Consider the following 27549-nt stretch of genomic DNA (forward strand, 5'->3'; position numbering starts at 1 on the left):
CAACGGTAGTTTGCTCAGAAGCGCTGAGCGAGGCTGGGCCAGCGTCTTTTGGTCCTCCTGTAAGTCCCCTGAAGTGGAAAGTGCGCGTCTGCGAGGTGTGGGCATCGTTGGTAGTACTATCTCGTGCGAGAGATTTCGTCTTCTTCCATGTCGACCAGGGCTCAGGAATACTAGCAAGCAACAGATGCAAGGCGCGCAAACTGTCCACATGAGGCATTTGGATGTCTGCCAGAGCACTGTCCGTAGGCAATTGCCTGTCTTTCTTCCAGCATGCTCCAGCTTGCTCCGGAATCGATTTGGCATTGTTGCGTTGCGAAGGAGTCGTGACGATTGTCAGCGATGGCGATGGCGACTTCCGTGGCGCACGAGCAGGCGGGTGAATGGCCGCGGAAAGCTCTCTGGCATCTGCAACGCCGCGATTGATGAACAAGGAGCTCTTCTCATTTCTCGATGCTACCTCAGTGGCGTCTCAGTCGTCGTCGAGACTGGAAGAGAGAGGCTACCTAGAGTGATCATTGTGACCTGTGGCGCAGTCATGGCCCCACTTAGCGGGCAGCCGCAATGACGATGACGTAGTGGGGCCACATAGAGTACGGGACACTGACTCTCTCTTCGCGCGTCGTTCACATACACATTTTACATCTTATGGGCTTCGTATTCTTTACGTATGTAAGTTTCTTTAAATGCGCTGAATATCTACCAGGAACGGAAGGCGCTCCAATCTTCCAAAGTTGCTGCGCAAATCACCCCAAGTGCGCATCTGCTTCTATCTCAATCTTCATCGTCTTATACAAAGCCACCACCTGAACCACTGTCATGAGAGGCCCATGTTTCTTGCATCTTTCCTTCATATTACGGATGATCGGCTCCGCAATCTCATCAATCGGTACGGTAACGTAGAAGCGCGTCTTGTAGACCTGGTCCCAGCCCTCCCCACCAGCCTGACGAATAGCATGTTCGACGTTGTCGAAAGCTTGATCAACCTCTTTCGAAAGATCTTCTGGATACTCCTCGGTTGTACGATCCCAGCCGCCTGGATGTGTTTAGCATTGGATGATCTATACACAGTGGGCGACGTACCTTGGCCGGATATCTCGATGCGATTGTCGATGCGGACCGCTTGGCTGTAGTTCAGATCCCGTTTTGATCGTTCACCGAAGCCAGGATAGTCGAAGTATTGAAGATGCGACATAGTGGTCTTGTCAGAGATTAGACTAGAAATTCGGTGAGCTACACGAGGCGAAGTACGATACCTACGGTCTTTCTATTTGACACGCGGCTACCTCTTATACTAAACCTACGTCGATCGGACACCCTATGGGATCCTTCACATGATGACGATGGCAGTCACCAAGCATCACACTGTCGCGAAGGCTCTGCCAAGAGGACATTTGTAAGCTGGGTCTAGGCGTCCTATAGGATTTGCCGTCACAGGCAACTGCAGGCTCAACCCAATGCATGACAAGATCTTGGCCGATGGATTACTACGGCTTTGAACAAAACCCTCGGAGTTTAGAAGCTTAAATACATGGATTTAAGAAGTGACATCCGCAAGCTTACGCAGCCAGCATATCTTCATGAGATGTCGGTACCAACATCCCTCATTTTATTTCCAACGGGGCTTTTGGCAGAATGTCTTTGCATCCTGCAAAGCCAGGTCTCCATAGGGGCAATTCTGATATCAGTAGGTGCCGGAAATGATTGACATTTACGTTCAACAGCATAGCATACATTTGCCATCAAGCGTCAGTGGGTGACCCGAGCACATAATTGACACGGTGAGTTCTGCAACTATGACTCGATGGTACTATTTTAGCTAACATAAGAGTACCACACGTCAGACCATGATGAGTACATTTGCCAACGCGAACCATCGCTTACCACCATTCATCAAAATCATCATAGTAACCCTCGCCTCGTGGTGGAGAGCCCGACCTACCCCGCCCACCCCACCCACCTCCACCATATTGCGATCCACCATATTCTTCAAAATCATCATAGTAGCCCGGTCCCCGGGGCGGAGAAGGAGACCGCCCACCCCGACCGCCTCCGCCCCATCGCGATCCCCCGTACGGGCCATACCAAGAGCCTCCGCGCGGCGAGTCTGGATCCAAAGGATATGACATGTACGGACCCAAGTATCGCATGTCTGAGGATGTATGGTAGGGAATAGATGAACTTTGGAGATCGCCGCTGCCTGCGCCCCAGGCTGAGTGGGAGCGAGCGTCGTAGGGGCGTCTTGTACCCCAGTCTGCGCCGTGGCCGAGGCCGGTGACGTTGAATGGGTTGGGGTTGTGGAAGGGGTTGTTGCTTATGTTTTTTGGTGTTGTTGTTGTAGATGGGGGTTTTTATGTGCAGGAAGATGTGTTATGCGAGGCTTGTTAGCAAGAGCACAGGAAGCTTTATAGGGAGATATAGAGTATATGTACTGTTGGCAAGTCTAGTTCTGGTGCTATACACAGACAGGTTCACGCTGGCCTTCGTGCACTGAGCGCTTGACATGTTAATGCTCGCATTCCAACATCTCAATGTTTGGCGAATACACGAATACACCGTCCTCCAAGTATACGCACAAACAGTAACCTAGGAGTCTACGTTATAACACGTACACCTCACATGCCTGTTGTGTCGACGTCATATTCGCCGTCACCATCTACGCCGTTTCCTCTTGCTTGAGTCTCAGCTTATGTCCTAGTCAGGCTTGTTCCATTCGTAGACGTACCCACTACTTCTTCGCAGTGCCTCCACCAGGAGTAAAGGACGGAGCCGCGGCGTTCAAGCCCTTTGCAGGTGTAGCAGGCGAAGCCTTGTCGTTGTTGGTGTTGTTGTTGTCGGCTGATGGGTTCAATGCCTTTCCCCAGGCAGTCCCATCCTTGGGGTGCGTGGTTGGGGCGCCCCAGTCCTTGCCGTGGCCGCTGTTGGCGCTAAGAAGACCAATACAGTGGCACCATTTGCAATATTAGGTTCTTCTCTCTTGGGAGTAGCAGGATGTAGACCTTTTCGTTAGTGAGAACCTATTTGGTATGCTAAATTCAATGTAGTCGTCAACTCACCTGTACCCTGAGGCGGGAAAAGACGAACCATTGTCAAGGTTCATCTACGGTCATGGACCTTAAAATGAGGTTTTCGCTGATTTCAGACAAGGTGCCAGCCAGTCTCTAAGACGAGCTGAAGCGAGGGGGCTGGAAGATCATTTTGACGCGTGGAGTTGAGGAGCGATTGGACATGCGGCGTGGTTGCACAAGTTAACATCCGCATGAGGCTAGATCCCGCGGACATGGCCGCTTACTCATCATCGAATCTTCGCATTCGCTCAACACCAACGAGCTCGTCGCCAGCAGGAAGATAGCCATCCACAGCCATGCCACCACGGCTAAGAGCGGTTCGAGCCGCCTCATCTCTCCTGTTCATATGCTCCAGAGCACCCGCAGCGACATCGGTCGCCCCCCTCTTCGTGCCCGCCCAGCAGAGATGCGCATCCATTCTTTCCTCGCTCTCCGACAACGCAGGCGCCTACAATAAAAAGATCCGACGAGGTCGCGGTCCTGCCTCGGGAAAGGGAAAGACTGGTGGAAGGGGTCAGAAGGGTCAGCATGCACACGGCAAAGTCCCCGCGGGCTTCGAGGGAGGTCAGACACCACAATGGATCACCAACCCCGAGCGAGGGCGGGGGAAATACAACCCGTTCAAGGTCGAGATGTCACCCATAAACCTGGACCGGATACAGAGCTGGATTGACCAGGGGAGGTTGGACCCGAAGAAACCCATCACCATGAAGGAATTGGCCAAGTCGAGGTGTCTGCACGGTGTCAAGAGGCATGGCGTGAAGCTGCTCGCGAGGGTATGAGAAGATTAATCAATGATGGCTACGCGAATGCTAATTGTGGCCGTAGAATCCAGAGCAATTGACCACACCCATCCACATCGTCGTCTCACGCGCCTCCGCCGACGCTATCGCACGCATCGAAGCCCTTGGCGGCAGCGTGACGACACGCTTCTACTCTCCCACATCCATCAAGCGCGTCCTTCGCGGCGACTCACACCCCACCATTTCTATCCAAGCCTCGCCAGACCTCGTCTCTCTCACTGCTCGCTCCGCAGCCGCCAAGATCCCATCTCCCATCATCACCGCGCTCCAGACGGCCGCCGAAGAAAAGAAGAAGGAGGCTATGGTTGCTATCATGAAGCAGATCGGGTCGAAATACAAGTACAGGCTGCCCGATGCGACGGCAAGAAAGGACATCGAGTACTACCGCGATCCAGCGCATAGAGGATACTTGAATTACACAATGAAGGATGGCGAGAGCCCGTCTTTGTTCTTCAAGCCGCCCGGTGAGGCAAAAGACAGGAAGAAGCAGAGCGCAAGGAGAGACGCGGCCAAGGCCAGTGCGGACAACAAGCTGTTCTAGAGAGGGGCGTTGGAGCATGTATCATACTATGTGTATAACGATCAGTTGGTCCCGCAAATATACCACTACAATACGTGGGCCCACAGTGCTCAGCCATGAATTGACTCATATCCGTCATGAACATATCATCAAGGATGACCTGGACGCCTACCTTGCTGACCAACATGTTGTTTCCCCGCCACATGTGTGTAATTGAGGGGCTGAGCCATCGTGAGAACGAAGTCGTCATCCGGTGGGCAACCTAAGGCCGTGGCTGTGCAACTCAGCACCAGCGGCCGCGCAGCAACGCCGAATGCAGAGCTAGATAGTCAAACGTCAACACGAGCAACAAAGACGTCAGTATCTATGCGCATGGCCAAGCCCTAGAATCGTGGCGGTGTGTTTGTTAGTGAAGCAAATGTCACCATCGGTGCCAATGCGATGCCCGTTTCAAACACCTACTACTATCGCAGTGATATGAAACATGTCGCACTGTTTCCATAGCACGGCCGTCGGATGAATTTGCGACGTGGCTCGAGCATGCTATTTGTGCTGAGACATGGGGGTTCTTGTTAGATCTGAGATGATGGTCATGTGGTGGAGACGTTGTTAGTGCTTGAGGTGACGTGAGTATTAGTTGGAAAGTCGCTGATGCATCATCATGTGTGGAAACTGGTGTGAAAAGTTTGGATTTATGGGACTATCGGTCTGACTAGAGTGGTGCAGCTGTGTTCACGGAAAGATGGTAGAGTGAAGCTGACTAGTATCTTGCACAGTGTACATGGACTTGTACCACATACGCATTCTGCTACCTTCCTTCTTGGGCTGTGTCCTTCTCTGATATACGAGTGTTTTCTGATTTCGTTACCTGTATATTTCAACATGTGGTCCCGAACGAATGAGAAGCATGCCGTGAAGCTGCTCTGGATCTTACTGCATTAGCATACCAACATCAAATGTATCAGACATGCTTCCAAGATGCACTTTATTATTACGACACGACTGAATCGACGAGCTTCCTGGCCCAGGCGACGGTCGTTTTCACGTAGCGGAGCCCAATCTCGAACCCATCGGCGACGACAATGCCTGTTATGTTGGAACCCGGGAATCCTGACCAGGTAGCATGCGTGCCGTGACATATCCGTTTTCGCACCAGGGAGTTGTCGTCCAATGAAGCCATGATGAATAGATGGATGCCGGCAGGGATATAAGCTGTGTGGAGTCCGAACCTGTCAGGCAGTGCAGTCGGGGAAGGTGATCCCTTTGAAAGCATGCCACAACACTAGTAGCTGCAGTGAGAGACGAACGATGGAAGGTGATGATGCACATGAAAAGCCTTCGTGTCGGTGGTCAATCCCCGCGACGTGTCCGTAATCAGCATAGAATCCAGTTGGTCGGCACTCCGCTTGTGCGAGCCGGTGAGACTGTCTGCACGTCTTACGGATCCTTTGGGTCAACGGCTGCGTGCGGCGTTCTTGACTGCCCCATTTCCCTTTGTCCCTGCACAAGGCTGAGTAGTCGCTTTGGGATGCGCAGCGAGAACTCGACAGGTCGATCCGGAGGGCGCGCACTACTGTGATTGCACATAGTGGCGCAAGCCAAGGTGTCCTAATCCGCTCGGTGACATGCACGTGGTGCAGAGGATGTCTCGCGTTGAGGTGAGGAAGCGATGCGTCGCTCTTCCAAAGACAGCTGAACTGTATGTGTTGAGCGATGTACTGCAGCACCTAGACGGGCAAGCGCGGCCTGGGATCCGTTCCGGCAGGTGCAACGTCCTTCCTGTACGCAGAGTTCGTTTGCATTGTCTGAGAGGGTTAGCTGCAATCGGCCCCTCAAACGACAATCCAGAGTTGCTTCTGAGCACGGAGGGAGGTGTAGAGTGTGTTAGCCGGTTGCCTTTGTTGGTTGTTGCATGATGGTGGCACGATGACTCGCCGCGTGCGTCGAAAGCACCGCCAGATGTCCAAGCTGGAACATCGTTGTGCGAATCGAGCGCTAGGCAGCCGACGAATTGCAAGTCGTTTGCCTTTGAAGGAGTTTCGCCCGGCAATAAAGTAAAGAAGAGCCTGAGCTTGGCGAGCTAGCTTGCCGTATTGTATTTGGAAAAGATAGCGAGGGTTTACCGACCTTGGAAGCATTGTCTTTGGCGCAAATGGATGGAGCCTCCTGCATGATACTTTGGTAGCATGGGGTGTAATAATAAGGTGCAACTTGGTCACACAAAGTTGGTTGGCTGACTGGCGCGTGAGTGGCTTCGCTAATGTGTTAATGAAGCTTGTGGCGTAACGCATACGGGACTTGTTGTCCTTCATGACAGTGTCAGCCGCGGGATAGATGATGATACGGGTCAGCTGTGCATCGGGCAAACTAGTATGGCCTCGTGGATCGGTACCAACGCCCTTGTACATATTCACATTCAATCTCCGGTGGGAAGTAGCAAGTATCGGTACCCCTTGGATAGAGCCTATCTTGCCGCATTACGTCCTGGCCGGTCAGCATGCTGTAACACTGTCAGACGAGCGGTATTGCAGCCCGAGTGCAAAGTGGTTGCGTCACAATATACCTTGGTAAATATGGAGAGGATCACGTCTAAGCAGAGCAAGGGATCCATCATCCGGGTACGGAGGCCTTGAGGTTGGGTCGCTGGTTGATTACGGCGTGCTCGCTCTAGAGCGTGGGGTTGCGCAGTGCTCATTCGTTGGGAACCGTCTGACCTACTTCTTTCAGCACGAGAGAGCGGGGAACTGGATATGGATCTGAGGACGCCGCAAGCCGTGTCGAAAGGCTAAACTCGACCCACTGGACTCGTGTGGCAAAGGTGTACAAGATCCTGAGTCGGCATAAGACTTGTTGCAGTGTGTGCGTCTATCGCGTTCTGCTTTTGCAGCTGGGCCGCTAAGGCCGGTCGCAGACCGGAATTAATGAGCCGTAGCCAAGCTGCATCCATCGCACGTCGTGATCGCGACCGTTCGGGCACAGGGTCGTGAGAGCATGGTAAAAAAAAGTCTGCCATATCGCGCGCCAGCCAAGGACTTGCGTGCTCAAGCTGGCGCCAACCATATATGCTGGTCTCGGCTGAGTGGTTTTCGCAGATGTCTTGTGGCCAGGTTGCTGCGCATGATGAAATGCACTAGAGGCACATCCATGGAGCTGCACTGCTCGGCAGGGTCAGTTGTTGAAAGGCAAACGATGGAGTCAATCGACGATAGATGATGCATGGTGTAATGTACGCGTGGTGGAAGCGCGGTACGTCTCAGCGCGCCATGGCCAAGCTAATAGATGTGCCGTGAATGGTATAGGCTGGGCAGGACGGTAACGAGTCGTTGGGGCTCGTATAATCGTGTAATGGTGAGGAAAGCGGTGCCGAGTATCGTCCGTCCTCTCCGTACTACGCCCCCCAGCCTTCCGTGGAAGGAGCTATTGCCCTTTCTGCGCCAAAATAGTCACGATTCATCTCCACACGACGGTCAGGACGCTCGGTCAGACGGGATCGCTGTCTAACGTGGATTCTGGACATACTGGCACTGCAGGCGATGATGCACAGCGGCGAAGTTAGTTTCGATAGAGCCATGACTATTGCAGCGCCGTGGAGGACTTTGGGCGGTCGTGTCACGCGCATCAGCGAATCGCCAGCCGAGTCGTCCAGGCATCCCGAGCCTCCCGTTGGCATGGAGCAACGAAGGGGCGTGTTTGAGATGTCGCCCCTCACACCGACATCGTACCGATGCTATAGGAGTAGTTTGACGGGCGGTGGAGGGCTAACCAGCATGTGGAATGCATCCATGCCGGGTGGTTGCAAGCAATCGCCATCCATGTGTTAACAGAGGTGATTACGTGGGCAGCTTTTTTTTTACAGAGAGTGACGACGGACCGAGCACGACCCACACCCCTGCTCATGTACTGTACGTATGACGGCGCTCGCTTTGCTAAGCTCCACCGTTCCAACAACAACCTCATTGCATTGCGAAGCAGGATCACCGGCGGCACAGACTCTGCTCAGTGCTATCGATAGATTACGGGCTGCGTATCCCTTGTTGCTCTGGCCATGTGTAATTCCGTCACGGTTTCACGGTTAGCGCTGCTGGCCAAGCAAGCGACTCGATAAGCAATCATGCTTCACGACGGCGGTGCTAGCTGGACGGGTCAGCAAAGGCAACCTTGGAACTGGACGCGGATTGCAAGATTTGCAAGACTTGCAACACAGGCGTCCGGGACAGGTGGATGCACCCAGCAAGCCGCAGGCCCCCGCAACAGCTATGGCCGGCCTGATGGACGCGCAAGGTGATGGAATGCAGCAACTGAGGCGCGCGCAATACCCGAAATCGTGTTTCGTCAGGGGCGTTGCAAAGGCGGTTCTGCAGTGCAGATTGCCTCAACTTGGAGTGCACGCAACACGTCGCCGGCCGGTCTCAATAACAACACTGTGTCTAGCGTCGGGGTGCCTCATACTTGCCATTCGCCGGAAGCATCGGAACCGAGGGCTGCAGCGGTCGGGCTCCACATGATTGGAAGTCATTCAGCAAAATCATCTGCAAAAAAAAGAGGATTGCTGATCAGCAGCGCTCGCGCAAACTTCAGCATGGGAAGCTTCGCGTTGGACAGGGTTCGGGCTCGGATGTAGAGCATGCTTAGGGAAAGGTAAGACGGCGATTTGGCTAACTAGGGCGGGCTGGCTGGGCGACTGGTTCTTGTCGCTTGCAGTCTGGCAGCACAGCGGCGCCGTCCAGTCTGCCACATCCAGTCTCGCCATTTGCTATGCGTGCGCTTGCAGCAGATGCTTTTTAGATGCCTGAGGGCGGCAAGCGGGCAGCAGGTGGTCAAACACGGCATGGGCGGGACGCTGCACGCGTATAGTGCCCATCCAGACCGCCCAGGCTGGGGGTCGTCAGTGGTGATTACCGGTCGTCTCATGGATCGTGATGGAGGTCTGCCGCTTACGGCAATTCCTGCTGCTGCTGGCAGCGTTTGGAGGTGCCGCGGCCAGCTGCACCGGCCAAGGCGGAGCACCCACGACGAATGGTGGCCGCAGAGGGCGATGCGCAAGGGATCTCACAATCTCTGATCAGTCGTCGTGTCTGAGACGGCAGCGCTCCGTGGAGGCAGCAGGCCTACCATGTAGGCTGCAGCGAGTTGATGAGGCCCACCAGCGCTATCGTTTCTTCGTTTGTGGCCGGATGGTGTCCCACTGTCGCAGTGCGCACTGGGCAAGGTCGTGTGTGGTGGGGGGAATCATGGCTGAAGCCCCTCTGGACGCGCACCATGCATCGCCTGAGGGGTCGCCGGCCAATCAGCGCGCGCGGGAGTGCTGAGGCTGTATCGCGCGGCGCAGCTGGTGCTGGGGTGGTTTGGCGCAGGGATGGATTATTCACGACGCTCGTGCTGGACTTGTTGTAGTAGCAGTAATTAGCCCGCGCGGCTTGGCTGCTAGTCGCGTCGGTCGCTCCTGCCCTCGCGGCGAACCCCCGGTCGCGGTTGCTTTGTGCTGGCGGCCGTGCGCCCCTAGCTCCTTCCAGGCGCGGTTGATGTCAGAGCGCGGCTTCTCCTTCTGGGTCCTGGATCAGCCTCTTGGGGCGTTCCTCCTACCCTGCTCGCTCCTGCCTGGAACCTTCCGAGCCTTCACGACTCCGTGTGTGTGAATTACCTATGTTTTATTCAAATCCAACGGCCCCAAGCCATGTCTGCCATGCCAGCGTGCGGGCCCCCGACAATCCGCCTCCCTACAGTCACAATCACTCACCACCATTACCCACACCCAACACCAAGCCGCTCCCGGTATAGCACCACACGGCCAGGACGCTCACGGGGCCTGACGTCTCTTTATTGTGTCCCTCTGCACTCTCCTTTGCCAAACCCTCTCCTCCTACAAGTCTAGTTGCAAGCGTCGTTGCCGTGTCCCGGATATAGCCTGGCTTTGATTGGCCTAGCTCCTGCTCCCCGTCCACAGGCCAACCTCTCCGTCGTCGACATCCTCCTGCCAAACCAAGGTTGAGTGAAGAGGATAGCGTGCAAACAATAATTGCTGGACATGACCGCCTGCTCACATTGACCTCGTCGCCTTTCACCACCTCACCTCACCTCACCGTCTCCGTCCTCTTGCCGTCCACATGCTCGAGCTACAGCTCCCTCGCCCAATGCCTCACGCCCTGCCGCGGGAGCCTCCCTTCAACCTGTATGCCACGGCACCTCGCAGCTCCTCCAAGCTCGACGCCACGATGCACCTTCCCTACCCAAGTCTCTCACACGGCTATGAGCAAGCCCCCCGAGCTCCCCTCACACCTCCAGAACTTCCCGGCTCAGCAGTGAGGGTAGTCTCACTACCGCCGAACCAAGGTGCAGGGCATCAGTACGGCTACCAACTGCCTGCAATCGGCAACTCCAGATCGGCAGCAGCTCCACGAAGTCCCAGCCCGCCAAGGCAACAACCACAGGCACAAGAGATGGCTCAGACACCGAGGAAGAAGTACACCATATCACCAAACCTCAAGATCCCACCGACCATCAGCACGCCACAAGAGGGTCTTCCTCAATTAGCAGCAGAGGTAATTCCCGGCCCCATCATCCCACTGGCAACCACTAACCATCCATCCAGGTAACCTGCCTCTTCTGGTTCGAGAGCTCGGCCACGCTCAAGCAAGTACTTGACACCGCCTCACCACGCCAGCCCATGCAGCCGCTCGTTCCCGACGCACATCCTACAACTGGTTTCAGGAAGTGGGTAGCAACCATCTTGACGACCACACAGGTTGCCCAAAATGTCATTCTCTTGGCACTGCTTTTCATCTACAGGCTCAAGCAGACCAACCCCACCGTCAAGGGAAAACCTGGCAGCGAATACCGTTTACTGACTGTAGCTCTCATGCTCGGCAACAAGTTCCTCGACGACAACACGTACACGAACAAGACTTGGGCCGAGGTCTCGGGTATCTCGGTACAGGAGGTGCACATCATGGAGGTCGAATTCCTCAGCAACATGCGATACAGTCTTTTCACATCAAAGGAGAAGTGGAACGAGTGGCACGGTATTCTGGGCAAGTTCGGAACCTTCTTCGATCGAGCATCCAAGATTCCGGCCTCCGGTGCTGTAAGCCCAGTCGGTCCTCAGAACATGCTAGGCCTCCCGCAGAACTTTGTTCCTTCACCACCAACCCAGCAGCAAACGTCACCACCGACTACGATGATGTACTCTCCGAGCCACATGGCATTCTCCAATACCCCGCTTTTGCAACCACAGGCCACGTCGGCCACGGTATCCCCGATCGGCGCCCTTCCGGAACTCGGACCCATTCAACGCAAACGCAGCGCTGATTACAGTATCGAGCCCCCAATGAAGCGACAGGCCCATGGATTTGCACCTGGCCCCTACAGCAATGCGCCTCCGATTCCGACCCTGCAGACGCCCGTCAATAGGTCATTCGAGCCACCACCATCCGTGAATCGCTTACCCCCTCTGCCAAGTCTTTCGATACCTCCACCTCAGCAGATGCCGCCGACCCAGATGAAGAACTGGTCAGACCTTCCTCTACCGGTTCCCGGTGGCCGCTCCATGGCCATGGTGTACCCTCCGCCCGTCCAATGGCAGCAACCGACTAGCACACCAACATCGTCGGCCCCACCGCCTTTCGCCCACAACTACACGCCCTCTACCGATCAGTCTCGTCAAATCAGTCCTTACCCGCAGTCCACAGGCTCCTCTCCAGTAGGCGCCTACCCTGCAACGGGCTCGAGACAATTGTCGCCATCCCATTTCCTTAATCAGCGCCAGTCTCCTTATCGACCGGTCCGCAGCGTGCAGACACTACTTGTGCCTCCACCTCAGACGTCCATTCACAACCCTGCGAGGAATATCCGATACGACCAAATGCAGTATCAGCCTCTGGGTCAACCGATGACCGACCGTCGTTCTGGCCTCCTGCCATACATGGACCGGAGTGCATGGCCTGAGACCAACCAGTTCAACCAACTTCCTGTTCCCCAACAGCCTGTATTCAGGTGAACGGCCACTCATTACCTTCGTGTAACAACTTTACGAATTTTCTGGGCTTACATTGATTGCCCATCCTTTAGTCCTGAGGACATGATATCTGCTGCGTTCGAGCGTGCATTGCATTGGGTGGTTCTCTTGGTGAGCATTTCATTGATCAATAGATTTGATCAGCACTTTCTTTACATTACCACTGCATCAAAAGGCGTTATTGTATATGTAGTCTTTTGCCTGATCGACACTTTATGTGTTCGTATTACAGGGCTTGATATGATGGCGTTCCGAGCGGCCGACTTGCGTAGGCCTGAGACAAAGGATTATTGCGTGCAAAGCACCAATGCATTAGAATAGCAAACCCTCAAAGGGTGTTAATCCAAATAAATTACAACTACCTCACTCTCACATTACATATTCCATCCGTGAAATTCAGTGACATGTCTTAGCTCATTTTCTTCCTTCTTGGTACATAAGACGGCTGCGGGCAACCAAGACCACAATCATCATTTCTGCAAGGCTTCATATCCACGTAAAACCGTTGGGTATGACTCATGTATGCTTTAGCATGGGCGTAGGTTCATGAGTTTGATATGAGATAGTCTGAGTGGACGTTTATGCTATCCAGGTACGGACAGAATCGGGTAGATATCATCATGCTCAAGTTCGGTGCATGTGTCCGGGTACATATCCTTCTCCGGATGTCAATCTCTATCTGGTAGCAGAATCTAAGACGAAGTAAAAGCCTATAACATGGAACTGATCGATTTATCCCAAAAAGCTGGACACGTTGATGATCATTCGCTGGGTGGGGGACATCATTAGGGGGGAGATGTTTGAGGTAGCATTTTAGAAAGGCAAAACACGACGTCTATTTGCTCATAAAATTCATTACAACGCAACCAACAAATATGGGAGGGTGTAATCGAGATGTCATGTGTAGGAGGAGGGCATAAAGTATTTGCAGTCGTTCGTAGACTTGTTCGCATGTGGGTTGTTGCCTACGGAGTGATTTTGGGAAACTTGGTACAGTACGAAGTCGTACAGCCTGACGCGCGCCAAGCCGCTTGCAAGAGCCGCGGCAGCGCGTTCACGGTTCACTCTAGGTTTGCACATTTCCTCTATACTCCGTCCCACCTCTGCGAACCGTAATCATGCCGCCACCAAAATCCAAGAAACTCACCGCGCAACCCGTGCGAACGCGCCAATTCGCCGGCAAACCCACAGCTGCACCCGAACCCGAAGAACGCTCGAGCTCGGAATCAGAGTCGGAGGAGGAACAGCCAAAGCCAAAACCTTTTGCGAAACCAAAGCCCGCGCCCATCGCGTCGTCGTTTCCCAAGTCGGCGCTCAAAGCAAAACTTGCATCGCGGCAGAAATCCGAGGCGGAGCGCAAGGCGCTAGAAGACGAGTTCGAAACAGAAAGCGAGGAAGAGGAGGGCGGCGAAGATGGCAGCGGGAGTGAAAGCGGCAGCGGCAGTGAAGAAGAGTCTTCTGAGGAGGAGTCAAGTAGTGAAGAAGAGGCACCGAAGAAACTACTGCGCCCCGTGTTTCTGAAGAAGAACGAGCGGAACAAAGTCGCACCTGTCAAATCAGCAGAGGAGATAGCGGCAGAAGAGGAAGCACGGCGGCAGGAGCAAAACAGGGCGCTCGTACAAGAGCAGGTCGAGCAGCGCATAGCGGAGAAGGCAGCGGGCAAGAAAGACTGGGATGACGACGTGGAAGACGCCGACATTAACGCCATCGACGATACAGATGGTGTTGACCCCGACGCCGAGTATGCCGCCTGGAAGCTGCGCGAGCTCAAGCGCATTAAGCGCGAACGTCTCGCGATCGAAGAAGCCGAAGCAGAGCGCGCAGAGATCGAGCGCCGCCGCAACTTATCCGCCGCCGAACGCGAAGCCGAAGACCGCGCCTTCATCGAAAAACAACAAGAAGAAAAGGGCGACCGTGGCCAAATGCAGTACATGCAGAAGTACTTCCACAAGGGCGCCTTCTTCACAGACGAGCTCAAGGAACTGGGCGTGGATCGAAGGAACCTCATGAACGCGCGCTTCGAAGACGAGACGAATCGCGAGATTCTTCCCGAGTACATGCAGATCAGAGACATGACGAAGCTGGGCAAAAAGGGTCGGACACGCTATAGGGACATGAAGACCGAAGATACCGGCAAATGGGGTGACTTCGGTGATGACCGGCCGCGGAGAGACAAGGGCGATTTCGGTGTCGATGAGAGGTTCAGACCTGATGCTTATGGCGGAAGAGATCGGGATAGAGAGGGCCCTTCTGGCGCAAACGCGAAGCCACTTGGCGAGAGGAAGAGGTTCGGCGACGATCACGACCGGGACGGTAAGCGCCCGAAGATGGAAGAGCGGGCTTGAAGCGTGTGATCATTATCATTTTGGCGTTGACAGCATTGGGCGGCGTACTAGCATCTACGGAACATGAATACCATACCCACCGACTTCAGTGGTCGGCTCATTACTCTTCACGAACCCTCTCGTACGTTCCCCGTCCCTGGACATCTCCGTCCGCCATGGCGCGCGCATCCTCTCTCCCCTTTTCCACATCCAACCGCCACAGCAGCGGTGCTGGCAATACCACCAGGACTGCCAGGAAGATGAAAGCCGGGCGTATCGTGGCCGCCTTGTCAACGATGAACCCGACAAGAGCTGGGCCGAATGCACTGCTACCTTTATCCGTAACAGCATATAACGCGAAGAACGCCGCTTCACTGCCCTCGGGTATCAAAGGCGCGTAGACAGATCGCGCATAAGAAGATATCCCACCCATGACTATCCCATGAATGACAGCAATGGGGTAAATCTCCCACGCCTTCTGCAGACCGATGAATCCCAAGCTCTTAAAAACGGGTATGTACCCGAGTAAGCCATAGAGAGGGATGATCTCCATGCCCGCTACACAACACAGTAGTACGGTCTTTGGCTGTAAAGCAAAGCGCCGTTGCACATGCGGCCATGCAAACGCGCCTACGATGCCAGATCCGATAGATGTGATGGACAGTAGCGCGATGGCAATGGTACCCATGTGCAACTCGGTGCGTGCGAAGAGGACAGCCGTTCCCGAGATGGTCGCCACGGCATCCGACAGCAGGAACCACGATATCAGGAAAAGGAGCGTCTGCCGTAACTTGATGGCTCTCCGGAGCGTGCCATAGAAGCTGCGCAAAGAGAAGGACGTGTAGAACAAAAACGTTCTTATCCTTGACGATGAATTTCCTCTGGCAAAGCTCTGCGCAGTCTGTGTGGGTAGTGGTGGACCTGGTCTCGGACGTAGCCATAATAGTGTTGGGATGGAGAATATAGCCCACCACAGACCGACCATTAACAGAATCATACGGATGGAGAGACTGGGCGACGTTTTTGAAAGAGCCGTTTTGTTGAAGAGGACTATGATCAGTATACTAAGGATCTGAACGAAGACGGCGGCCATGTAGCCATATCCCACGCCTTTACTAGAGATTTGTGCGCTTCTTTCTAGATCCCGCTTCAACCGATCTGGATCAAAGCGGGCGTGAGTGGAAGATGGTCCATTGGCTGGATTCAGAGACTCGAGCTCGACGTCTGATGCGGAGTCGAAAGAGGCAGATTTTCCGATTGTGCTGTTGTCTGGATGATTGGCGACGAGCAGTGGTAAGAATGCGTTTAGCAGGACGAACGAACAGCCTAGACTCGAAACTCCGACGATGACTAGAATGGGAGCGAGGTAGTATAGTGATGGCGAGATGAAGATGAAAAGACAGCTGGCTAGTGAGCCCATGTACGATGTGAACATGAGCATCTTCTTCCGGTACGGACCTTGGGGTTTTGTTAGTCCTTGTCAAATATGTGAGATATTGAGTATGATGACTTACCATGATCGGCGAAGGAACTGAAACATATCAAGACAACTGCCTGAAGTAACACAGCCGTAGAGAACGTGTACATGGCGAAACTACTCGTCGACATGTCCCTCCCCAGGTATCTCACCATGCATTGCTCAGAGTCTCCTCCGGCTTTCTGGTCTGCATCGTCGCGTAACCGGAGTTTTCCGGATGCGGTATGGTCGACACACGGTTTTGAGTGATCGGAGAAAAAGACGCCATTTTCTCGTGCGAGTTGCTCGAGGATGACTGGGAGGAAAGCGCCTTGAATTTGTAAGTAAGACGCGAAAACCGATACATGTGTATGGTGGTGGTTGTGTGGGCTGGGTGAAAGAGAAGGCTATGACGTACCGACTGCGACTACAGCGAAGACTTCGGCTGCGATTGGGTACGCATACCAAGCCTTCAATTCGCGATCGGTAGTAGGGCTCGTGTCTTCGCCTTCGTATTTGATGCGCGGGCTGGATACGAGCGTGTCGTCATCGTCGAGGTCGTCATTAAAAGACATATTTGTTTGTTGTTAGGGTTTTCGAGAGGCGCATTGGATAGAGCGCTGACTGTTTGACGATTCCGATGGGTGCCGGGCTCTTGCCGAGTGGGTCGCGGGTGGTGGGGCGGCTTCCAAGAACGAGGCTTATCATGGCAGGAGCCTCATTCATCTTCTTCTGCTGCGCTGGGAAGCTGCGTTTCGACAGGAACTTGTTGATTCTTTTGAAACACCCTACAAAAATTATAAAGCATATTCCGTTCAGTGTCAGGATCGGCCCATCTAGCTGGACGCCGTGTTTCAATGACGTGTTGCATCATTGACTTTCTATTAGCGTCATGGAACCGGCTGCAAGCTTCACGCACAGAGCCTCTCGTTCCCAGAAGTATGCTGATTGAGATGCATGTCTGACTGCTTAGTGATCTCCATACAAACGACAATCTGATGCTTGACTATGGTAGTCACGTTGCGAAGCCGTCGAACGACTTCTGACACTCCACGAGCGAAGCGAAAGATCAATGCCGCACCTAAAACACGCAAGCCTTCAGCAAGGACGCCCACCCGGGTAGATACCGAAGACCACCCAGTCGTCATCTCAACACCCCCCGGTTTTCCATTTGCGCTCCAGCCTGCAAAGTATGGCCTCATTCAAGAGCGTGTTTGCGACAGCTTGTATGCATTGGTAGTCCAAGCGATCCTATGGAACCAGACTCGGGGCCAAATGGCACGTCCAGTGCTCTTCAGTTTACTCGTAGCCTATCCATCGCCAAATGAACTCTCCACCGCATCTCTCGAAGATCTGACAGCAATGCTGCAGCCCATAGGCCTCCACCGGATTCGAGCGGCCCGCCTTATAGCACTGGCTGAAGCCTGGCTTTCCGCTCCTCCATGTAAAGAGAGAAGGTACAGGAGGTTGCACTATCCTGATCGTGGATGTGGTGCAGATGTCAAGCCAGGAGAGATCTTAGGGCCTGACGACGATAGAGAAGGCTGGGAGATTGCGCACCTGCCGGGCATGGGTGCGTATGCGCTTGACAGCTATCGCATCTTCTATCGCGACCGCTTGAGGGGCATCGAATCTACGAGCGGTGCTGAGCCTGAATGGAGAAGAGTCGTCCCGACCGACAAGGAATTGATCCCATATTTGAATTGGAGGCGGGAAGAAGAGCGTTGACGACTAAAGCGCGCGAACAATACACAGTCCCTTCATTCGTACAGCGTGGAAGTCCGCTATCAGACGTTTTCGAGAGTACGGGAATATTAGGTCTTTGCCAGGAAAGCAATGCTGGCTCGCACATGTGCTTCGTCCTGGCGCGCGCGTTGACAAGTCGAACCATTTCGGAATCCGAACAACAAATCATCACCATCGCTACCCCGCCAAAAGGCTCTTGTAGGAATCTGGAAACTCGAGCGAGCCGAACCGAGTTAGACATGCAAGCGTCACCTCTCTGACCACCAAAAGATTACTGGCGCATTAGTTGCTTTTCATGGTTGCTACAATGTAAGCTGTGCGACAGTAAGGAGCCAGTTAGGAAGCTGTAAGCGACGCACGGGAAAACGTTGAATGCAAGGCGTACGCCCCAACTTTGGCCAGATTCGGCTGCGGGTAAATGACGATTTTGCAAGATCTCTCATCCAAACGACAACGGCCGTAAGCATCGTTAACATACCTCGGCGTCGGCGCAGCAATGCTACCACGCGGCACAGAATGCGTTCACCTCGAGTCGCTTGACGCACCAGAATAGAGAATGGGGAAGTGTCGATGATGAAGTGAATGGCATAAGAGGGGCGGGTGTATCGTCACTTCTGCGTTTGGTTATCCCGTGCTAGTTCGCGCCTGACCTTTGTCCCCCTTCCACGTCGAGGAACGTAAACAGAAAGCTCGCCTAGTTCACGCGACTACTTCCCCGCAACCTTCGTCGCGAAATACCCAGACACACCAATATGGACGTCGAGAAACCCTCCAGTACGCCAATGGCTCTGGAACCCCTCAACATCACCGACGATGAAGAAAAGGCAGCTCAGTCGACTATTGGACCCGAGACCACCTCCAGCCCTACCACAGCGCCTGGCATTGCAACATGGAAGTTGGTGTGTTTGTATATCAGGTAAAGGTACCGCGAAATCCCAGTGTGGTCAATTAGCTAATGCGCACTGCGTAGTATATGCATTGGCTTATTCCTCTCATTCCTGGACACATCAATCATCGCAACTGCCATATACACAATCGGAGTCGACTTCCAGTCCTTATCCAAGGTGAATTGGATTGCCTTATCCTACACACTCGCATACATTGGCTGCACCGCCATCTTCGCAAGCCTCTCCGATGTAATAGGTCGCCGCAACGCCTACCTCGCCGCCTATGTCATCTTTCTCGCCTTTTCAGTCGGCTGTGGCTTCGCGCAATCTCTCGAGCAGCTCATCGCTATGCGTGCGCTACAGGGGGTTGGTGGCTCAGGCTTGTATTCAGTGGGCTTCGTCATACTGGGCGAGATCAGCCCGCCGCGTGTGATCGGTATGCTGGGCGCAATGGCAGGAGCCATTATCGCGATGTCAGGAATCCTGGGGCCAGTGCTGGGCGGTGTCATTACCAGCTACACATCCTGGCGGTGGATTTTCTGGATCAATGCCCCGATTGGAATCATTCCGTTGATTCTTTTCGTACTGGTTTGGTCCAACGACGCCCTCATCCACGGCGTCAGTCGTCGCAGATTCAAACAGGTCGACTTCCTAGGCTTCCTTCTCTTGGTCGCTGCTTCCGTGCCCTTTGTCATTTCGTTCCAGCAAGCCGGCATCCACGTCCTCATGAATAGCTCCATCTGGTCGTCTGCGCTCTTCGTTGCTCCACTCATTGTTGGTGTGCTCTGCTTTGCCGCACTCTTCACTTGGGAGTGGTTTATTGCAAGACGTTGGCCTGACGCGATTGCTGCACTCTTCCCAATGCGACTAGCTAAGAACAGAGTCTACATGTCTGCACTCGCTACGACGTTGTTGATTGGCTTCCCTTACTTCGTCATCATATACTCGCTGCCAACGCGGTTCCAGGTCGTCAACGGGAAGAGTGCTCTTGGGTCGGGTGTTGCTTTGCTTCCAATGCTTGGTTCTTCTGCCATCGGATCGACTCTCGCTGGTGCGGCGTCGAGTAAGAAGAATAACACGTTTGCGGTCAACGTCATTGGCGCTGCCCTCATGCTTATTGGAACCGCAACCTTGTCTACACTCGATAACACTTTCGCCCCACAAGCTAGAGCCTATGGTCTACAGGTTTTCGTCGGCTTAGGTTTCGGGTTGACAGTCAGCAATTCGACTCTACTAGCTGGCATTGAATCGGAGCCACGCGACACCGCAGTCGCACAAGGCCTGATGGCGCAAGTGCGCGTACTAGGGGGCAGCGTTGGTATTGCCGCGTCAACAGCTATCCTGGGCATCAAAGAGCGTCAAGAGCTTCTCGACTCGCTGGTTGTAGAGGGCGCGCAGTTGGAGTCACTTGCTGAGTCTATGCGGACCCTTCCTCACAACAAAGTTTTCGCTATTCGTCAGACATACTCAGATGCTTTCAACGAGACACTTGTGGCTTGCGCGGTTATCAGTGGTGTGGCTTTCCTGGCGACGCTCGCAGCGTGGCGGAAGCATCCCACTGCTATGAGAAATAGAACATAGCTTCTGGTCCGACGATGGGAGGTTTGCGCGCCCATGCGCGCTCGTCCAAACAGAGGCCTTAAGGACATGAGTCTGATTTTTCTGGTTCACGCGAACTGGCATGACTTTGGGAGAGACTGCGGCTAGCCATCAGTCACAGCAGGAAGGGCTCTGTCCCTGTCGGACCAACCAGGGCTCTGTCTGTAGGGCCAGCTACTCAATCAGGAAATCTTTGCAAAAACCGTGGATTGCGGCAGGGAGGGCACTGTGGGTCGCTGCTCCTGTGGAACGGATCCTGATTGGCCCGACAGGGCTAGATACCCGATTGGGAAAGTTCTGCAAAAGCTGTTGATCGCCGCGGGGAGGGCTCTGTGGGTCTGCTGTCCCTGTGGACGGGAAGCTGATTGGCCAGGTAGGGCTAGCTACCTGATTGGGAAGGTTCTGCAGCATCTGTAGATCGCGGCAGTCTTGGCAGATAGGGCCAGGATCGGCCCTGTGCAGCCTATCAGAGCCCTCCAGGCAGGGCCGTCTACACGTCCCAGCCTCCTTCCTCTCTTTATCTCACGGCATCAAGCTTTGAGCAGCCGCTCCAGCACCACCATGATAGTAAAACAATATATGTAATTTGCAATCTACATCAATCTCCGATACTATTGTGCTATACAGGAAAGGACTGAAGTTCCGAACTAACGAGAACGCTCCCAGTCTTCACGCACTCACACGTCTCCATCTAGGGCTCTACATCCATCATCGGAACCTGATCCTCATTCTTCGCCTCCGCCAATCCCTCTCTCTTCCTGGGCGGTTCCTCCGGCACGGGGTTTTGATCCTGCGGCGGCTGCGGCATCTGCGGCACCACAGGCTGCAAGCTCGGCGGCGTAGGCTTGAGTCCGTTGGCGAAGATCTCATTCGCAATCTCCATCCCCAGAGGCACACCACCGATGGGGTAGTCGCCCTCGATACCCTGCCTCGTACCCCTAGTCTTGTACCTGATATCCTCTGGGTTCTTGAACAGCGCAGCGCCCGCGTCATCGACGGCGTACATGTCCTTCTTCGTGGTAGGCACCAAGATGTCCTTTGCGGCCGCGGCGTCGAAGCGCCAGTGCACACCGAGGAAGATGCGCGAGATGGCGTTTTCAAACATCATCTCCCAGCACGAGGAGAACTGGCGGGGCACACGCGTGCGCACGGTACCGGGTTGGTCGGTGATCTCGCGTTCGAGCATGTAGGGTTGGCGGAGATCGCGGCTGATGCCGTTGAGCTCGTCGGATACAAAGTCGATGGCGATGTTGTCCGGCGCGTCGTCCTGCCAGCTTCCGATGCGGCCGTTGTAGTACCTGCGCACCATCTGGAAGGCGGCACCGCCGAATGTGGCGTGGCCAGAGGGGTAAGCGGGGAAGGGCGGCTTGAAGGGAAGGGCATCTGAGTTTGTAGCTGGGGCACCGAGCGTCAGCCAGAATGGGTCGCCACGGTCTACACGTGTGGGGTCACGGAGGATATCGTCGCGGACACCGGACAGCGGGCGCCAGAACTCAAATTCCCACTTCTCCTTCCAGGAGAAGACGCCTGCATCGGCCAAGGCTACGTTGACAAGGGCAAGGAGACGAGCAAAGTCAGCGTTGTTGGCCTCGCTGGTCAGGGACTCGGGGTCCTTCTTGTATCGAACCGCGATCTTGCGGACGATCTGGTTGTACAGTCTGGGTGGGGTGCCAATCAACTTTGAGCCGTCGTAGGCCCACGTCATTCCCTGGACGGTCTGGTGAGGAGTGCGCTTGGTGGTATTGAGGGCAGGTGCTCCGCCCATGGTGTAGACTTCACGAAGAGCATCGTCGTATTCCGCCTGCTCGTCAGACATGGAGCGGATGGCTGGTGGGTCGGCAAGGATGTGCTCGCTCTGAGTGGCGAAGCGCTTGGCCCTCGTGCCATAGAATGGACCGTGGTACTGGCGTCTGGGGACCTTTGGACCATTGGGGTCGTTGGCATCCTGGGGGACGAGGTCAACGGGGTGGGTGGGCTCATCGTCGAACTTGTAAGGACCGACTGTGGGATGGTAGCCTTGCTGACTGGCACCTTCAGGGTGGAAAAGCAGCTCAAAGAACTTCATGGCTACTGCCTTACCGAAGGTGAAGCTGGGAGAAGCCGGATCGACGGGCTCTGGTGCGTTGGTTATCGACTGCTGGATGATGTACTCGAGCTGATCGTAGGTGCTGTTGGCAATGGAAGCGGGAACAGGAGTCACAGCAGGCCTCATGTACAGCATGGACAGCATCGTGAAAGCTGCTCCTGCTACCGCCTGCTGAGCATTGTCTGCGCCAGCTGGATCGGGCAGGCGGTACTTCTCGTCCTCGGCGTCAAGGGATAGGAAAGTCTTGAAGTCGGAAGAAGGCTTGATGACGAAGTAGGTGTCGTGTACAGCCAGCTGGAGCATGCCTAGAGCTCTGGCGGAGATTGGGGGTCCAGTTTGGGGGCCATCGAAGGTGTGTGTAACGCGGTTGAGATCTAAGCCGATATGGTTCCAGTAGAGGATGTAGTTCTTGTTGTCTGTCTCGTCTTCAACTTGCTGTGGAAGTTTAACGGGGATGAAGGTCGCCATGGTGGATATGTTAGTGCGTAAGTATGTGGGAATTGGTGAAGTTGTAGTTGGGATGAACATGACATGAGCCCTGATACTTTATACCCAACGATCCCTGACCCTTTCAGCGCCCGCGAGATCTGTCCATACCTGGGTTATTTTCTTTTTCTCCCAAAATAACCCAGCTGACCATCAGGTGAACACCCTCCACGATAGGAACCTGGCCACATTCAGGCAAACGAGAAGGCAGACTCTGAGCCACGCCGTTACAAACCGATGCGAAGGACCATTGTCGTGGAGTAGAGATACTGCCAAGAGTCAATGAAGTTCTCGCGCCATGCAGCCACTGGCGGGAGGATTACACTTGGCGCGAACTACTTGTGACGAGTGAAGTTGCTTACCGACGCGCTGCGGAGAGGCTGAGTTTGGCTGCTGTGAGCGGTTGGTGGTCAGATCTGACGTACATTTCAGCTGACAAGGGGGTCCGTGGTCCAGCCTCTCAGTCTTTCCGCCAATACATTCATCTTACGAATACCCGTATCGACACAGGTATTGCTAAGCAGTATATATTCCAGAGTGTATGCTGTGACTCTGGTGCCTGTTGACGTACCATTGGGCTATGACATATGCGAGGGAAGCCTCCGGTGGCAGTGTTTTGGACCCGAACTCGATACGAATGCTGTCCAACAGCAATACTGTTCATATGGGAACCTGGCTGACGGAATTTAATGAAACCCAACCCTGGGGATTGCTTGTGATGGTTAGTCGCAACTGGGTTGACTGCTGGCGGTAGGGCTGAGGGAAGGTTGCTTGGCACAGTCAAATACCTCGGACTGATTAACGTGGTCAGCCTGGCTGAAAAGATCGTTCAACGCCGTATGGCTGGAGACAATGTACCAATAGAGGATATCGCAATGCACCTGACAGTATCTAGCACTCATGTCGCGAATCCAGGGGCGGTGTATCTGACCTCTGAACCCATGAACCCGGCCTAACACGAAGGCTTACCTCAGCTTGGTACACACGTGAGTGGGCGCGCGCAACTCCTTGGGAACTTTCGCGCACGGCGGCAGGGTCGTATCGAGGAGGCGTTCGCATAGGCGCATCTCGGTCCGCCACAGATCTTGATCTGGCCACACGAAGGACAGAATTCCCACCTCACCAGATCTCCTGATGTTGAGATACGGTGGAGGGAAAGAGCTGCTCGTTCTGAGAGCGCTAGGTGTGAAAAAATACGACTAGGAAAGTTACTGCAACAAGCACATGTTGTCGATAGAACAAGTAAAGTTAATTCTCATCCTACCTACTAATTTGCAGCGGACAACAGGAATGCCAAGCTTCCATGCTCAGGGCGTATTGCGCATCCCATAGCCATCAGGCGATGGAAGGTGCTTCTTATTTGGCTTCCTTCAATAATGCCTCCATGGTGGCGTCCTTCTGACTGACGCTGCCACTTCGTTCCGCAGGCTTGAGCTTGCCAGACGCTGGGCCCTCGCTATTTTGAGCAGCGTTCTTTAGCCGCTCGGTATCTTCAGGGTTTGTGTCCTGCTTCTTGACGTCCTTCTCCTCGTCGTCGCTGTCGCCAAGACTAAAGGGGTCGTGGTCATCGGGCTCTGGGTTTGGGGCGACTGAGGTGAGAGGCTGCCATTTCTTGCCGCTCGATTTACCCTGGCTGCCCTGGTTGTTCGGCGATGGGTTGCGGTACAGGGCGTCGACTTCGTCAACGGGTCCGCTCTGGGGCGGAGAGACGGGCGTGGGCTTGAAGAGGTCGGGGTTGGCATGCGGGCGACTTGACGATCGCGGGCCAGGGCCTATGGGTTGTTAGCAACTATTGCACGTGCGTGGTGCTTCCATCATACCCTCGTTGTCTCTCAGCTCGAGCTTCGCAAAGTCGTCGCCAATGACGCGGTTGTCAGCGTCGTAGCGGTTGTGGTCTGCCGAGCGTCGCTGTTCAGCTGACTTGCGAATGCCATGCATCTGGTCTGACTGCGATGGGCCGAAGTTCTGCCTCTGCTGTGGTGGTGGTTGCCTTCCCGTGTACTGGACGTTGCCGTATCTGTCGTACTCTTCCATCTCGCCGCTGTCGAGCTTCTTGGTGAAGTTGCTGATCCACTTTGTGACGGTTTGCTTGGTCTCCTCGAAGCCCTGCTCGATGTTCTTGCGGATCTCGGGGAGGTCGTCTGCGTGAGTCTTAGTAGTTACACATATGTTGACGTCGCGTGGTCGTACCATCGAAGAAGCTGTGCTCCCGCTCGGGCTCACCAGGCCGTTGTCGCTGCCCCTGGCCACGCGATCCATAACCGCCCTGGCCCTCTGGACCACCTTGACTTTGGTAGTGCTGAGCCAGTTGTCGCGCATATATCTCATCCTGCTCGAGCTGACTACGGGGTTGTGGGCGTGGCGGTTGGGGCGGAGGAGCCTCCTCGGCCTTGAAGTTGGGATCCGACATGCCTGCGCTGGTTAGCTATACCCCTCACAACCATGAACCAAATAGGCAGCCACGTACTCAGCAGCGCGTTGAAGGCAGGCTCGACCTTGCCTCCACTGGCCACCAAGACCGCCTTGACGACGTTGGGGTCAACATCGGGGAAGGCCTCAATCAGCGTGTTCTGCGCCTGCACCTGGGGGTCGACTGGTCGCGGGGGCTTCTGGGGTGGAATCTCTGTGGCTTCCTCGTTGAAGCGCACGCCGGGCTTGGGCGACTTGGAGGCTGGTGAGGGTGAAGTAGCATTATCTTGGGTCGCAGATGCCGGGCCATCGTTATCATCGTCGAAGTCGAGCTCACGCGCCGTAGTCGGGCTCTCTGGAGGCTGCAGCTATTAGTGGGGGCTCCCATCCTCATTCGTCTCTTTTTCGCTTACCTTTTCCGTGCTAGTTTTCTCAGACATGATGGTTATAGTTCTGTGTATAAGGAGAGTGATGTGCGACTTGTTGGTGATTGTGGAGGGCAGTCGCGGTCGTTGAAGCTCTGGGCTCGTGAATGCCGCGCAGTGGCTCGTGGCTTGGAATGTTCCACTGCCACTGATGACGTTTCGCGCCAAGTGGGGCACCATCAACTCGACCAAGCTATCCCTACAGACCTCCAGCACTCACTCCCATCCCAAGTGTGCATCGAGAAAACATCAACGAAGTCACCATTCTGATCCCTTCTCAGTCATGTTCCATCTTCAATTGTTGCATCTTCCATCCAGCTGCATACTCAAAAACTCGAAGGCCACCTGTCGTAGCTGACATTCGATACCATGTGAACAAGAACTTCTATACTGGTATTCGCAAAGACAGTCGCCGCTCTCGATTGGCTCAGGAAGTAACCACAATGCCTGCATCTCATACATGTAATCGGCCATCGCTGCCGTTCGAGCGTTGCTGCGCCACCGATCAGGCATCCAGCCACTCTCGCCGCGTTCCGTGTCTCGGCACCATAGCTACCTCCTTTGTCTTTAGAAGTCTCTTGAGCTGCTGCTGTCATTCATGTCACATTTGCATTCTGCTTCAACATGTCAGTCAACGCACAGGTGATCCAAGATGATCATGAGTATGTGCCCATGGAGCCGCCCTCACCAACAACTACTGACAATGCGCAGGCTGCACAGCATCACCAAAGCCGCGTATACGCGCCTGCCACGCGAGGTACGCGACATGATCTTATCTCGCATTCTCACGCAAGACTATCGAGAAACAATCTACGTCCAGCAGTTCCGCGAGGAATTCAAGGAATTCAAGGAATTCCACGGCCGCTTTTATGGGGATAACACAATAGCCTGGGTAGAGTACAGCTCACCTAAGCGTTGGGAGCCGCCCTGGATTTCGCACTTTTACCCACCTTTCGCAGCGGAGATGATTGACGTACTCTACGAAAAGTACCCGCACTTCAAGATCACTACGCCGACCAAGCTCCCAGAATTTCTCAGCGCGGACATGTTCGGAGCGGGACGTACTCCACGCGATGCAAAGCTTCCTAATTTAACTATCAAGGGATCATTGGATAAAGGAAGCTCCGACTCTGTCAGCGTCAAAACACTTGCATCCGATTTGAAAGCCCTTTCGGACTGCAACTGGACCCCAAACTTCCGACTCGACATCACCTTCCGCACCGAGCTAGGCATCGAAATCTTCAAAGCCAGAGCCATACCTCGTGTGGCACGGAAAATACACAAGATCTGCAAAATAATGCGTCCGTGGATTTTTGAAGCCGAGAAACGGGGTGCAAAAGTGTACTTTGCGATAGCCACCAGGCGTCCGGGACAAGTCCACAGTTCGAATCGTCCGGGATACACGAGGTATGGAGGCTTAGATGGAGAACGCGACAGGTTTTGTACTGAGAAAGAATGGGTGAAAGAGCTGAAAAGAACTCTTGGTCCAGAGTGCCGATGGTTCCGGCGGGAACGACCTGGATATACAAAAAGAAGAGACATTTTCGAGCAGTCGATGCCGAAGGCTTATGCTGCAACACGCTTGATCCGGGTTGCAGGAACGCTAGTTTTCTGGATTTGCTGGTCTGGCTTAGCGCTTTCGTGCTCGTGTCTAGATAGGCTCTACAGTTTTGCAAAGACACACCTAAAAGTACTATTAACTAAACTATAGTTCTGCTTTGTAGAAAAAGAA

The 27549-nt window shown here is 54.3% G+C and overlaps 10 protein-coding genes across 10 annotated transcripts; 5 read left to right on the forward strand and 5 right to left on the reverse strand.

Moving 5' to 3' along the window:
- Positions 1-743: 743 nt before the first annotated feature.
- J4E93_009042 (uncharacterized protein) lies at positions 744-1192 on the reverse strand (the record flags this gene model as incomplete). The annotated part of the gene is made up of 2 exons (XM_049346936.1): positions 744-1033; positions 1081-1192. 2 exons carry the CDS (start codon positions 1190-1192, stop codon positions 744-746), a joined length of 402 nt encoding a protein of 133 aa, XP_049195891.1.
- Positions 1193-2725: 1533 nt separating this feature from the next.
- Positions 2726-3084, reverse strand: J4E93_009043 (uncharacterized protein; the record flags this gene model as incomplete). Its single annotated transcript, XM_049346937.1, is given in 3 exon segments — positions 2726-2924; positions 3054-3060; positions 3078-3084. The coding sequence occupies 3 exon segments, from the start codon at positions 3082-3084 to the stop codon at positions 2726-2728; spliced, it is 213 nt and encodes a 70-aa protein (XP_049195892.1).
- A 277-nt stretch (positions 3085-3361) lies between these two features.
- Positions 3362-4409, forward strand: J4E93_009044 (uncharacterized protein; the record flags this gene model as incomplete). Its single annotated transcript, XM_049346938.1, has 2 exons — positions 3362-3841; positions 3894-4409. 2 exons carry the CDS (start codon positions 3362-3364, stop codon positions 4407-4409), a joined length of 996 nt encoding a protein of 331 aa, XP_049195893.1.
- Positions 4410-10519: 6110 nt separating this feature from the next.
- J4E93_009045 (uncharacterized protein) lies at positions 10520-12381 on the forward strand (the record flags this gene model as incomplete). The annotated part of the gene is made up of 2 exons (XM_049346939.1): positions 10520-10927; positions 10978-12381. 2 exons carry the CDS (start codon positions 10520-10522, stop codon positions 12379-12381), a joined length of 1812 nt encoding a protein of 603 aa, XP_049195894.1.
- A 1136-nt stretch (positions 12382-13517) lies between these two features.
- On the forward strand, positions 13518-14744 carry J4E93_009046 (uncharacterized protein; the record flags this gene model as incomplete). The annotated part of the gene is made up of 1 exon (XM_049346940.1): positions 13518-14744. One exon carries the CDS (start codon positions 13518-13520, stop codon positions 14742-14744), a length of 1227 nt encoding a protein of 408 aa, XP_049195895.1.
- A 100-nt stretch (positions 14745-14844) lies between these two features.
- On the reverse strand, positions 14845-16754 carry J4E93_009047 (uncharacterized protein; the record flags this gene model as incomplete). Its single annotated transcript, XM_049346941.1, has 3 exons — positions 14845-16181; positions 16238-16510; positions 16598-16754. 3 exons carry the CDS (start codon positions 16752-16754, stop codon positions 14845-14847), a joined length of 1767 nt encoding a protein of 588 aa, XP_049195896.1.
- Positions 16755-18677: 1923 nt separating this feature from the next.
- On the forward strand, positions 18678-20393 carry J4E93_009048 (uncharacterized protein; the record flags this gene model as incomplete). Its single annotated transcript, XM_049346942.1, has 2 exons — positions 18678-18828; positions 18967-20393. 2 exons carry the CDS (start codon positions 18678-18680, stop codon positions 20391-20393), a joined length of 1578 nt encoding a protein of 525 aa, XP_049195897.1.
- Positions 20394-21102: 709 nt separating this feature from the next.
- J4E93_009049 (uncharacterized protein) lies at positions 21103-22965 on the reverse strand (the record flags this gene model as incomplete). Its single annotated transcript, XM_049346943.1, has 1 exon — positions 21103-22965. The coding sequence occupies one exon, from the start codon at positions 22963-22965 to the stop codon at positions 21103-21105; it is 1863 nt and encodes a 620-aa protein (XP_049195898.1).
- A 1374-nt stretch (positions 22966-24339) lies between these two features.
- J4E93_009050 (uncharacterized protein) lies at positions 24340-25832 on the reverse strand (the record flags this gene model as incomplete). The annotated part of the gene is made up of 5 exons (XM_049346944.1): positions 24340-24755; positions 24804-25124; positions 25174-25395; positions 25451-25754; positions 25806-25832. The coding sequence occupies 5 exons, from the start codon at positions 25830-25832 to the stop codon at positions 24340-24342; spliced, it is 1290 nt and encodes a 429-aa protein (XP_049195899.1).
- A 609-nt stretch (positions 25833-26441) lies between these two features.
- Positions 26442-27238, forward strand: J4E93_009051 (uncharacterized protein; the record flags this gene model as incomplete). Its single annotated transcript, XM_049346945.1, has 3 exons — positions 26442-26479; positions 26529-27118; positions 27180-27238. The coding sequence occupies 3 exons, from the start codon at positions 26442-26444 to the stop codon at positions 27236-27238; spliced, it is 687 nt and encodes a 228-aa protein (XP_049195900.1).
- Between the last annotated feature and the right edge of the window lie 311 nt (positions 27239-27549).

Source organism: Alternaria ventricosa (assembly GCF_023758065.1).
Source record: "Alternaria ventricosa strain BMP 2768 chromosome Unknown scaffold_19, whole genome shotgun sequence".
Lineage (NCBI taxonomy): Eukaryota > Fungi > Ascomycota > Dothideomycetes > Pleosporales > Pleosporaceae > Alternaria > Alternaria ventricosa.